This window comes from Cydia fagiglandana, chromosome 16 (genome assembly GCF_963556715.1).
Source record: "Cydia fagiglandana chromosome 16, ilCydFagi1.1, whole genome shotgun sequence".
In the NCBI taxonomy this organism is placed as follows: Eukaryota; Metazoa; Arthropoda; class Insecta; order Lepidoptera; family Tortricidae; genus Cydia; species Cydia fagiglandana.
The window spans coordinates 5,196,353-5,209,679 of NC_085947.1; the positions used below are offsets into that span (position 1 = coordinate 5,196,353).

At 42.5% G+C, this 13,327-nt stretch overlaps 3 protein-coding genes across 3 annotated transcripts; 2 read left to right on the plus strand and 1 right to left on the minus strand.

The window, feature by feature from the left end:
- The first annotated feature begins 194 nt into the window (after positions 1-194).
- On the plus strand, positions 195-7,225 carry LOC134671758 (origin recognition complex subunit 1). Its single transcript, XM_063529582.1, has 10 exons — positions 195-335; positions 451-691; positions 846-1,854; positions 1,932-2,028; positions 2,654-2,826; positions 3,654-3,751; positions 3,847-3,997; positions 4,716-4,827; positions 5,922-6,123; positions 6,391-7,225. The coding sequence occupies exons 1-10, from the start codon at positions 244-246 to the stop codon at positions 6,646-6,648; spliced, it is 2,433 nt and encodes an 810-aa protein (XP_063385652.1). The 5' UTR covers positions 195-243; the 3' UTR covers positions 6,649-7,225.
- Positions 7,147-13,234, minus strand: LOC134671759 (Bardet-Biedl syndrome 2 protein homolog). The gene is made up of 11 exons (XM_063529583.1): positions 13,043-13,234; positions 12,772-12,949; positions 12,290-12,519; positions 11,628-11,810; positions 11,219-11,423; positions 10,695-10,906; positions 10,149-10,334; positions 9,326-9,706; positions 7,776-7,939; positions 7,557-7,705; positions 7,147-7,350 (listed from the first exon to the last, which is right to left on the minus strand). Exons 1-11 carry the CDS (start codon positions 13,172-13,174, stop codon positions 7,250-7,252), a joined length of 2,121 nt encoding a protein of 706 aa, XP_063385653.1. The 5' UTR covers positions 13,175-13,234; the 3' UTR covers positions 7,147-7,249.
- LOC134671773 (SUMO-activating enzyme subunit 1) lies at positions 8,107-9,307 on the plus strand. The gene has a single exon (XM_063529603.1). The coding sequence runs from the start codon at positions 8,220-8,222 to the stop codon at positions 9,237-9,239; it is 1,020 nt and encodes a 339-aa protein (XP_063385673.1). The 5' UTR covers positions 8,107-8,219; the 3' UTR covers positions 9,240-9,307.
- Positions 13,235-13,327: the final 93 nt, after the last annotated feature.

Sequence of the window (13,327 nt, forward strand, 5' to 3'; positions counted from 1 at the left end):
GAACTTATTCGGTAGCACGACGTAAATTAGTCGACTCAAATAGCTCAGGTAAGTACGTTTAAGACACTAATATAAACGCTGAACTGCGTAACAAATTTTGATTATCTGCGTGTTTTTAAGAATAGTTGAAACAGATTAACTAGGCGCGAAAAATGACAATTTGACAGTTACAGCTGACGGTTGTTACTTTTCTGTTGATTTTGTTGATGATATTGTAAAAAAATATTAAATAAATGTTATAAAATGCCCCGAAAAGTGGTTCCGCGTGCTGTGACATGGCTAAGCGATAAGCAGTATAATGAGCAGAATATATCCACAAACTTCCACTATTATGAGTCAGTATTCTTTGGTTATTATCATCAATCTAACCATACTGTGTTATTTCCTTTTAACAATGATTTACAAATTACTTTTATACTAATTTTTAAAAGACGATTTATTTATTTACAGAAAATTCCAATTTCAAAAGTTAATAGCCGGTATAGGCGATTTCGTTCTTATTTCAAACGCGGACTCAGCGGAACCGGACACCGAGGAGGGATGCGACGCCGCCCGGATCGTGGCGCTGTACGAGGACGTGTCCAGCAGCACCGACCCCTTCCGGGCTAAGGTGCAGTGGTACTCGAGGCCCAGCGACCTGCCAAAATCCAGCATTAACAATGTGGAGCCTGTTGAATTTGTTGACAAAGAGGTTAGTTGAAATTAAAATTTATATTTAAGTAATGTTATCGATCTAGCTAGGTCTAATTTTTGAAAAAACGCGCATTTTTTAGGTTTTATATGTTTTCCGAGCAAAGCTCGGTGTCCCAGATATTAGTATATTAATCAGCTATTATTTTCAATAGGTTTTGGAAGACCATCGGCCATTCTCCTCAGATGTCTCCATTGAAACATTCTTCAAAAAATGCCAAATCACCTTTGCACATACGAAAGACATACATAATGTACTCACCTCTGCAAACTACCACTATGTGTGTAGATACAGGATCATGCCTGTGAACAAGAGGAAAGTCCAGATTGAACCCGTTTTAGAAGAGGAGAGGTTAGCCATGCAGTATCTACAAACTCCAAGTAAAACCCCTACTAAAGGAAGGACCCCTAAAACACCCTCAAGTCTTGTTAAACGAATGAGCAGAGTCTCTATATCTGAGCCAAAGAATTGGAGTGTCTCTAAAAATGATGGCACTAAACTTCTGCTAAAAAGAGCCATCTTAGCTGATAAGACTGAAAAAGACTCGCCAAAGAAAGCTACACCAAAAAGCAAAAACATTACCCCTGCAGATACTCCTAGAAGTTCTAAAAAGTTGAGCAATAATAATATTGAAGAGCTGTTGTCTATGGAATTGAAGGAAAATGCTGAAGGCGGGTTACCAACGCTTATTATTAGACAGCATGTGCTTGGCACACCAAAAAGAAAGTCCTCTATATCTAAAACTAAAGAAGATACACCAAAAAAAGTTCTAGTATTTGATGATGATGATGAGAAAGAAAGCTCTAGACGTAGGAAAAGCCCAGTGCGTTACGATGAAGATATGTCACCGATCAAACCAACTCCAACTAAAGTCACCCGTTCTGGCAGAGTCACCAAAAGCACAATAAATTATGCCGAACCAGACTCGTCACCAATTAAAAGAACTCCCAGGAAGTCCATTAGAAGAGCCACTGAGGATAGTGATGATGACTTTAAACCTATTCCAATGACTCCTAAAACGCCGAAGACTCCTAAGACGCCTAGAACTCCCCGGGTTAGGGCTACGCCGGCAAAGACACCTAAAAGTGTCACTAGGAGAATTCTCACCAGTCAGCTGACACCAACATTACACACTAGAGCACACTCTTTTGACAACATTGATGGTAAGACCTCAAAAAATTGTAAATTAAAAATCTGGCCTAACTCTTGACAACTCACATCAATAGTACTTTATTTTCAGAAATTCTTAAAGAAAATAATTCACTGCCAGGAAGAGAGAGCCAGATGGACGAAATATTATCTTTTGTAAGATCAAAACTTCTCAGTGAAACCAGTGGGTAAGTCATAAATTTTACGCTTTAAATCATTTAATTTTGTTTTAATATTTAGGACTACAGGATTTTACAAATCTGAAATGTTTATAATTATAATAGTTAAGTAATATTAAAGTCCTTTACAAATAATAAAATTAATTAAGGACAGAATTAGAGTTAGAATAAAATTCTGTCTCAATTTAACCAAAAGAGAATTAGAGTCAGTCCATGAAAAGCCTGCAGCGGATTTGATAGCCCACGCAGTGCATGTGTTATCAAATCCGCTGCAGACTTTTCTTGGTCTTACTCTAGACCATATTCATACATGATTTTGATGTTTCAACGCCACCACGCCTCTTGTCGGAATGCACAAAGGTTGATTGGGCTATAGCCATACGCGTCAGTTGACGTCTTTGAGAGTCAAACGGTTAACCTTTTCGACGCCACAAAAGCTGTCACTCGGACACGCAAGTCACCGAAGTGTCAAAACTGAAATTGAACTTTATGCGCATGCCCGTAGGTCAATTTTGCTCTGTGGTCTGTGACCGATTACTCCGTCTTTGGCGTTGGACGTGCGGTGCAGATATATCGGTCATTGGCGTCCAAAAGGTGGTCCAAAACAACACTTAATTTCATGTATCCATTCCAGATGCATGTACATATCAGGTGTCCCCGGGACCGGAAAGACGGCCACCGTCTGCTCCTCGCTGAAGCTGCTGCAGGATGAGACGGAGCTGCCCCAGTTCCAGCTGGTGGAGGTCAACGGCATGCGCATCGCGGAGCCCCGGCAGGCCTACGTGCAGATCTACAAGCAGCTTACAGGTTCATACAGTGTCATTTAGTGCAGGGGTCTCCAAACCCCGGCCCGCGGGCTAAATCCGGCCCTTGACGCGTTCCAATCCGGCCCGCCGACACCCAAAGCGAGTGCCCACTGTCCGGCCCGCGGGAGCCAGGCTCCAGGAGTTCAGCATTCATTGAGAGTGGAACTGTTCCTAACAGCAGCAACCAGACACCCTCCTCAGGCGCAAAAACCGACGGTGGCTCGCGCGAAAGTTTCTGAGGCGCAATATGGCCCTCAGCTAAAAAAGTTAGGAGACCCCTGATTTAGTGTATAGGTTGGGCTGGCCATACATCGTACAACAGATAACCGGTGGACTAAACATGTCACAGAATGGTTACTAGTAGACACACCAAAAAAACAAAAAAAAACCGAATACAAAATGGAGAGCTAGCTACGAAAATTCGACAGATAGGTGGATAGAGACGGTGGAGAACAGCATAGAATAAGAAAGATAGCATAGAAAGAGAATTATATTTAAAAAATAACTTCAAACTCTGGTAAATCCATTCGACCCTCTCAGCAAATATCTACCCTATTACCTTTTCTTAACATCAAAATTCTTGCTTTTTTTTAATGTTATGGCCAGAAGGCTAATGCTAAAGCCAAATTAGACATAAAAAACGTATGCTGGTGCCATCTGCAAAATACTTCGACCAGCGAACCCCATTCATTAACAACAATAATAAAAAAAACTGGCAGTGTCGACCCCTATTGTTTATCAATGTTAAGAAAATGTGTCGTTGTTGACTCGCCGACAAAAGAATTGAGATATTGACGTGTTTGACTGTAAGTACATTTTCGTCTCCAGGCAAATCCGTGGTGTGGGAGCAAGCGTGCTCGCTGCTAGAGAAGCGGTTCAACAACCCCGGCCCGCGGCGGACCCCGACCGTGCTGCTGGTGGACGAGGTATGTAGCGCGTACACTTGGCCTTAAATAGATGCCATTAAACTTATTTATTTTTATCATTTCTTTCTTTAACCCTTATTTATACACGTTTCCAGCTGGACGCGCTGTGCACTCGGCGGCAGGACGTGTTGTACAGTATAATGGAGTGGGCGGCGCACGACGCGGCGCGGCTCTGCGTGCTGTGCGTCGCCAACACCATGGACCTGCCCGAGCGGGCGCTCGCTGCCAGGGTCGCTTCCAGACTAGGTGACGTTTGTTCAAGAACCTCAGGCCCACTTGTACCATTCCTCTAACCCGGGGTTAACCAATTAAACCTGGAGTTGCTATGGTTAACCATACAATTTGAGACTAGATTAGCGGTTTTACCGCTTAACCCCGGGTTAGTGAGATGTCCAAGTGGGCCTTAGGGTCAGATGGGTTAAGAGTAACAGTTTATTTTGCCAGGGGCAATAGAAACAGTATATTTGCCTTGCTTCAGCGTTTCCCTTGCTTCATCATAATCATGTTATACTCGACAAGCGATTGGGCACGAAATGAGCTTCTCGTGAGATTGGCAGCGTGAAACGGCTCGAATTATTCTATTTGCCATGAAGTAAATTAAGAAGTCGAGTTTAAGACCTGTTATTTTAAGAGAGTGAGATGGTAATAATTTACTATATTATTAATTCACTTTATCAATTTTTGCTAATGACGTCGTGCATTAGGCCATAATTCTTACTTAATAGTTACTTTCAAATTATTCTTATTAAGTAGATATAATTTGTACTGGCTTTGTTCACATATGTGGTTGTGATAGTGTGTATAACCTTAGTATAAGTAGTGTACCTGTTAGTTTAGTATTATATCACTACCTGTGAGTTCCTATAATTGACTTCCTGTATCTATTATAATTTTTATATTGGATTGTTGGATCTGCAAATGAATAAAATAAAATAAAAATAAAATTCCAGACTGTTATATTCAGGTCTGACGCGACTGACGTTCCCACCGTACACTCACGCGCAGCTGTCCCGCATCGTGGCCGCGCGCCTAGCGAGCGCCAGCCTCTCTGCCGACGCCGTACAACTCATAGCTAGGTAAGTACCTACACTTAGTTATAACTTATATACTGCTTATATATGTTATACGCATTGAATATTGAAAAATCCGATGCTCGGAATCGGATGCTTAGAAATATTCAACCTCGCATGCAAGTTTGGTGCGATCGAATGATTGACGGCATTTGATCTCGAAATTCTTCTCTCTCGTACGGAAGCACACCAACGTTATGCTTTGACAATCTGTAATCCGACACTGCGTGTTTTACTTCCTCATTACTAATATAAAGTCTCACGTTAAATGTAGTGTTTATTAGTACATTATTGCAGAGGCCGGGAAAGGGCAATTCGTGGATGAGTTTCGATTTTGTCGGACGACGCGAAGCGGAGTCCGACAAAGAAGACGAATCCACGAATTGCTATTCCTACCGAGGCATATATAGTGCTTTTCTCCAAACATGCAAGGAAATAAGCTAAAATAATTATTATTTAACCATCAAGCATCACTCAAATCAAACCTTCACATCCAAAATGTCAAAAACAATTTCCCTCTTTAATTAATTTTTAAAAGTTAAAGTTACAAACTTATTCTGCCATTCAGTATTCGTTCATTCAATATAATTGTGCAATATAGTTGGTCAAACCAACTTTTCAGTCAGTAAGAACCAGGAAAACTATACCCATCCTTTTCTTTTGGGTGCTAGTACTAGTGTAAGACAAAGATAGTATGATTCTCTTTGTCTATGTTTGAAATGAGAAAGTCCTTTGACAAACTATATAAGCTTTATGAACACGGATGAGATTTAAAAAAAATATAAAAATAATCTTTGATTTTATTAAGCAGTATTCGCACGATCATACACGTGAAATGATAGCTGATCGGGTCGTGTAGAAGCGGCTCGCGGCAATAATAATTGGCCGTTTGCGTTTTTTATTATTAAAAAGTAAAAAACACTACAGTAATAAGTTATTACTGTAGTGTTTTTTTACTTCCCGTCCGCTAGAACAGGACAGCGATAGTTTGATGTTTTTTAATTAGAGTTTGACATTAACGAAAAACTTCCCGTAGTATTTTTGCTACAGTAAGGTGAACATTTCCGAGCATATTGGAGAAAAAAATATTTGTTTCACAGGAAAGTAGCAGCAGTATCGGGCGACGCGCGTCGCGCTTTAGCACTATGTTCCCGCGCACTGGAACTGGGCTCGGGCTCCGCCCCGGCGGGGCTGCGCGAGGTGCAGGCGGCGCTGCAGGAGGCGGCCGCGGGCGCCGCTGTGAGAGCTATCCGGGCCTGTGCGCCGGCCGAGAGACTCATGCTGCGCGCCGTCGCCGCCGAGGTCACAACTTTTTCTATCTTTATAAAACATATCATACAAGAAAATACATTTAAATTTAAAATCAATAGCTTAAGATATAGAATTGAATTTCTTATAGACTGACGTACCTAGAAGGTAAAAAAGCGAGCAAAACTCTCCGGTTTTCGAACCCGAAAGGGGTCTCAATGTTATCGAAAATCCGTGCCTTCATTGTCCCCATTTGATAGTTACATCATTGACTGGATGACTTTGCGTTACACCTCCCACATCATGAAACGTAACTTACAGGTGGAGCGGACAGGATCAGACGAGACCACCCTCTCCCTCGCGCTCACCACGGCGGCGGCACTCGTGTCCCTAGAGGGGCGGCCGTACAAGTCGGCGTGCGGCGTGCGGCCGCCCAGCGCCGCGCAGGCCGCCGCCGCCTGCGCGCGTCTCGCCGCGCTGAGGCTGCTGCTACTAGAGAATAAAGGGCCCGAGCCGAGGCTGCTGCTTAATGTTAGCGCCGACGACGTGCATTATGCTACGAGGCAGATTACTGTGTGATTTATTAGCCGGTCTCAAAAGGGTAGGCAGCCACACGGAACGAGCCAACTCAACAGAAACAGCTCGGTCTGTGTAGACCACGGTGTAGATGTGCCTCGGCCCGAAACAATGCTCGGCAATTTCGTCACAAAGCAGCTCCTTCTGCTTGGAACTAATGAAACCGATTTTGCCTAAATACTTTAAACAATATTCTTTACGAAACCCTTCCTTACCTTATTTAGAACGTCAATTTATTGTATTTTCAAAAGCTGTATCATGTTGTGTATTGTATTTTATTTTAATATTTTTTTTACTAACCAGTTTTTTACGCTTTCAATCAGCAAATAAATAGAAGTTAATTCTCAAAATAAATGTGACATTTTTGTAAATGACCAGATAATTTCTATATGTCTAATCTTTAACTATATGTAATATTATGTACCTACAAAGATTAAACTAATTGAATGTGCCTTTTCCCACAAGCAGGACTTTTCAACTACGTACAAAAATAAATCGATCTTAATATTATGACATAATTTTTTTATTGACTGATGATTATGGTACAATTTTAATTAATAAATATAATTTTGTAATTTAATTATTTTGTTACATTTATTTCATTTTAGCAATCCCCCACTTGCAGTATTTTGACGAGAGCTTCAGTGTTGTCGTCTTTTACTGCTTTCCGACTCGCAGCAACCACTGCTTTGCTGTATTTACCAACTGTAAAAACAATAAAAAAAACTTTATATCCACAAGAATATTTTATTATACATATTTATTAGCATATTGAAACAATGGGATTAAAAAATGTGAATCGTATAATGGTCCACTTTCGAAATAATTTACTCAAAAAAAAAATATAACCATACATTATTATATCCCCATGAGGCGGGGACAGATGGGAATACACTGTTTTTTTATTATACCTCTTAATCGTGCGGCTTGCTGCAGTATCATGTGCAGTGTCTTCAAGGAGACGACGGCGTGCTCTTGCGTCGAGCGTCGTACGTGGCAGCTCAACAGTAACTCCTCATTCAGCATTACCACTTCTTTGTAGCGACTCAACATTTCTTTCCTACAACATGTACTTACATAAAATATGCCCAAAACGCAAAAAAATTTACAAAATGTACCTATATACGTACAAATCATGAGCAGCGGCATCTTGGGCTGCGGGTAACAGTGCGGTTATCAGTTGCGCCCTTTCAGCAGTTTCTGCTGCCAAACGTGATCTCACCTCTCCTACTTGAGAAGCATTTGCCATCTCTTCGCGAAGTTTATCTTCAGCTTCAGGAAATTGTGCCGTGGACTGCAAAATAAAAAACTTGTTCATAAGAATCATAAGTTTTCGAATGTGGGTACAACCGGAAGGAAGTAACTTTGCTTTTGTTTTATATATTATTTAATCGATTGTGTTGAAATTATCGATTTCGATTATGAAATGACGCAAAAAATAGCACAGCACTAGCCAATATGGCGGCGCGTCAAGCTTCTATCTTGTCTATGGTATACGCGGCGTGGAGAACTGTCAAAAACCGAACGGTACCGTATACCGCAACAAGCATAATTTTTACGAATAATCTGTGAAAATGGTTGAGAATAACGAAGTAGAGCTGTCTGAGGCTGAAGCTGAACAGTACGATCGTCAAATTCGTCTGTGGGGTCTGGAATCTCAGAAACGACTACGTGCCTCCAAAGTATTAATAATCGGGTTATCCGGCCTCGGCGCCGAAACTGCAAAAAATATAATTCTCTCCGGAGTAAAGAGCGTTTGTTTGCTAGACAACGAGAAACTTAAAGAAGTCGATTTGTACTCTCAGTTTTTAACTCCGCCGGATAAGATCGGTGAGAATCGCGCCGAAGCCTCTTTGACTAGAGCGCGCGCTTTAAATCCAATGGTGGATATAACAGCGGAAACAAAGGGAGTCGACGAGCTGCCGGACAGCTTCTTTACTGCTTTCGATATTGTGTGCGCGACCGGACTCAAGCAGGAGCAGCTAGAGCGTATCAACAATGTGTGCCGTGACAACAACAAGAAGTTCCTTTGCGGCGACGTTTGGGGCATGTTCGGGTACATGTTCGCGGACCTCGTCGACCACGAGTACTCGGAAGAAATCGTTCAACATAAAGCGGTAAAGCGAGGCCCTGATGACGAAGAAAAAAGCGCAAGGGAGACAGTATCTATCACTGTTAAACGCCGAGCCATCTACGTGCCGCTGCAGAATGCTTTGTCAGCGGATTGGTCGAAACCTGAGCTCCGCTCCCGCCTCCGCCGCGGCGATCCTTCCTACTTCGTCATGAAGATCTTATCACGCTTCCGAGATGAGTACAATAGGAATCCAGACCCAGCTAAACGTAGAGCTGATACAGAAATACTACTAAAAATGAGGGATGAGCTTGCTAAGGAACTATCGCTACCAGCTGGGTTTGTAACTGATGATCTTTTAACTAATGTATTTGGTACAGTATCGGGAGCTGCAGCGGTGGTGGGCGGAGTCATCGGACAGGAAGTAGTCAAGGCAGTCAGCCAGCGAGAGCCTCCGCATAACAACATGTTCTTCTTTAACCCGGTAAAATGTGTTGGTTTTGTAGAACTTTACGGTCAATAACAATCTTTTTAATTTTAGAATCTAAGCTGTAACTTTTTAAGTCAATTTATAATTATAATTTAAAAGCACAACAATTTTTTTATTACCTGCAAATCCGCTAGATTTAGATAAACTGCCAGACTCTGGATCAAGTCACCTGCCAATGAAATATGAGGTGTTGAAAACTTCACATTTCCATCGGCTTCAAAGTCCATCGCCAAGTGTGACTTGTCCCTTAAACAAATGAACTTCATATGAAGTTCCTTCATGTTTTCCATTTCGAGTACTATATCTTTATCTAGTAAGAAGTTCTGGTTGATCCAAATGCAGATTCTTTGAATCCTCTCTGTGATCTTGAATGTGACATAACTGTTCTGTTTTGTGACGGTGAGGGTAGATGGAGCCAAGCAATACATGGCAAACCTGGGTAACTGCTTAGTCAATTCGAATATGTGGAATTGTTCACTGTCTGCATAGCCTACTAGTGCCTGAAACATAACAATTTTATTAAAATTTTGAAATCAAACCATACACTGACATCTGAGACTATGGTCTGCTTAGAAACTCGCGACGGACAATGTGCCGTGACATCATCACAGGTGTCTGGCTGTATTTGCCGTTGGAATGCCGATCGCCGTCCGTGGCGGATGATCTTCGTCCACCTCAAGTGCACATAACGCGCGGCAGGAGAGCCAGGCGCCAAGCTACGCACATTTACGAAGACGTCGTCGGTCGCGGGCGTTGGCAGTGGTCAACCTTGGACGGCGTCTAGTAAAGCAGATCGCAGCTTAACCAACTCAACTACGAAAAGCCGCTCTGTGCGTGTTCGCTCCATGTTGACTAGCGTTATTTTATTGCCCTTGTCAGCCTCAGCGTCGAACGAATTCGCACGGAGCGTTTATATCGTACCCTTCATCTTAAAAACAAAACCTTGATATGCACGTCCACGGGCACGTCCCTCGGCGGGCGCAGCGGCACGCGCAGCACGGAGCAGAGCTGCGCGGGCGCTGGGTGCCGCGCTAGCGTCTCGCCTGTCGTGAAGATACCCTCCGCGAGCACCAAAGCCGCGCGCACCACGGTGTCGTTGTTGGTAGATATCGTGAGATCTATGGCTTCCTGGGGATGTTGTTATTGGGAAGAAACAAACGTCTTATTTTATAATAATGTGATACTTAGGTACAAACTTTTATTTTTAACTGTACTTTTTTCAACAGTCATCAACTTTTCATTCAATTGTATAGAGTTCAAAATTTGGCCATTGCAATATCCTAACTTATCTTATTACCCTTCTTTGCTGAAATTCAACTATTACGGAAAAGACCGAAGAATTAATCGAAAACCTAATATAGTCTAATGATTTTCCATGGTGTCTTTCACTGTTAGACTGTTACTGCCAAGAGTGATGCCAATTTGTCCTGCGTATATTACGTAAATAATACTTAAACAGTCCCAATTCCCAAAAGTCCTCTAACTCACATCATTAAGGTCGGTAGTGACGGCGACATGCAGCCGTGTATTAGTCGGCATGGCGCTCGTCGGTCGTTCGTCGCTCGCGCTGGCCTCGTAGTGTTGGAGCTCCACTGTCAACGCCTGCTTGCGGTTGAATAGCTCTACAATGGCTGCGCGGTCTTCTTCTGAAGGCTGGCTTTTGGAACCCGCGGGCTCTTGGTACGGCGGGTAGCCCAGAACTGTCAGGGAATTCAGTCATATTGATCAACATAATACTTGTAAGTATCATTAACATATCAGCCAATATTAGGCATCTACTGCTGGATTTAAGATCCCTAAAAACCTCCAAGCCGCAGCCGTGAGTTGCCCTCATCGTTGGATCTCTGCAATCTGGATCAGATATTTGGTTTAACGGTACACGTTACGATGGTAAAATGCAATAAAGTTATGTAACACACTTCAAGTCAATTAGAGAGTTGAAAATCACGGAGCCCCATTGCATTTGCCTGCAAGTCGAAGTAACACTTGTTTTTTAGTCTTCATGCCCTTACCTTCTCCCCTATCCGACACACAAACCAGATCTGGCGCGCCGACGGATCGGTAGTCAGCGTACAGCATGGCAGAGGCCGCAGAACGCAGTTGCACTCGTCGCAGCACTCTGCCGGACACTGGATCTCGCCAGTCGATACGCCCGTTGCTCCAGCAGCAGGCCAACGCCTCCCCCGAAAGTTGGACTGAGAGTGCGTTGGTTTTCGACTAAGGAACAAAATCAGGAAGTCTGATTCTGATACCGATTAAAAAATAACAATAGAAATAACGGAGCGAATAGGTACGTGAAAACTGGAACGTGTAAAAGTAGATTCACAAGTGCATGACTTGATATTGATAAGTGGTCCTTCGAACCGGAAACTCTTAGAAAGGAAGACGCCGTACTAAAAACAAAACCGAATAAAGTTTCACCTTAACTCTCCAAAGCCTTATTCCTTCTTCATAAATGCCAATAGTCCCATTAGCCAGGCCGTACGCGAATCTGACATCAGTAATTGCTGCCAGACAAATAACGGGTCCTGTTTCAGCTATCTCCGTCTTAAACTGGTTGTTCTTCATCACCCTTATGTAGGAGTCTTCACATCCTAGGAGTAACTACAACACGACATCAAAAAGATGAATCAAATGCAATATGAGGCAGAGGCCAACTGCAATATGTGCAGTCAACAGCAGGCGTTGCTAATTAAGCGGGCGAGGTGTTCAAAATTACCTTGACACGCTCTTATTCTCTTAACAACAAAGTCGCGTCAACACTCAAGATCATTTTGAACACCTCGCCCGCTTAGCAACATATACTGCTGACTACGACATTTGCAAGGTTTTCTGAAAGGTTGAGAATGGTTTATGCTATGGCTAATGCGTCATATTAGAAGTAAAGAGTAGATAGAGACCTATCTAATAATTATGTTGTTTGGAATAGAGTTAGACTAAAATCTCCTAAGTTCAAATTGAAATAATTGCAACCAATAGGTACCTACAAACATATGTTATGTTGAACTTCGCTTTTGAGCTTTCCGTGATACCGCGCGTATACCGTATAAACTATGCACTTCCACTCAAACTCCCTCGCTTACCTCATTCTCCCCATCCTTATCAAAGTCAAATGTGATCATCGCGCACACCTTCCCGCTGACCACGGTCCAGAACACCTCGTTCCCCTGCCAATCGATGCCTTGGACAGAACTGTTCCCGCCCACGATGGCCAGAGTTTCCTGGTACTTGCCGAATGAGGCAGCTATTATCACATTTACCCCATCATGCGCTTCTTTGAAGAACAGATCGGAATTGTCGTGGACGTCATATGCTGGAATAAATAATTAAAACCTATCTCACATATTTCTTGTGGTAGTCGTGGTGGTAAGGACTTAATTATCCAAAATATATGCTTTCTGAACTCAAGAAGGAGTAGGTATTATACCCATGAAATAGTACGAGTAAGTTGTAATTTCGATGTGGTGGTTGGTCTTTGCCTCAGCTGTAAGTAACTCTCTCAATCAAAACAATCAGCTGTGACTCTGATACACGTTACCTAATGCATAATAGACTTCAGCAGTACCTAATATCTGAGAAGGTGATCCAATAAGAAGCATGTCCCGAGTAGAATCGGGCCGCAGAGGACCGGAGGCTAGCGCGACCACAGCCTGGCTCAGGTTCAGCTCGGAAACCTCCCCGTGTGCTCTGGATCGTTGTGCGCGACCGCTGACTGTCCCACCGTGAGGGTGGTGAATTATTATCTGAGATTGTTAAACATTCCTAGATATAAATGTATGTATTGGCGATGCATAAACAAATTGAATGAGAGCATGAGGACAGCATAATTTATGTACCTTATCGAAACCGGCACAAGCGGTAAGACAAGGATGGGTACCGTCATATTTTGCAATGGTTACAATGTTTGGTATAACTTTATGATTTAATTCTAATTTAAATACTGGCTGAACAGTTGATATTTGTTGCATTTTGTTGTTTTAGTACGATAGGTACGTTTTGCTTTTGTTTATGTTAAAATGTAGATGTCTTATCACCATGGTTACGCCTCATTCACAATCGAACTTAAAATTCGTTGCTTAAAATTGGTAAACTTTGGGAATACCTAAAACAGAGTATTTTAT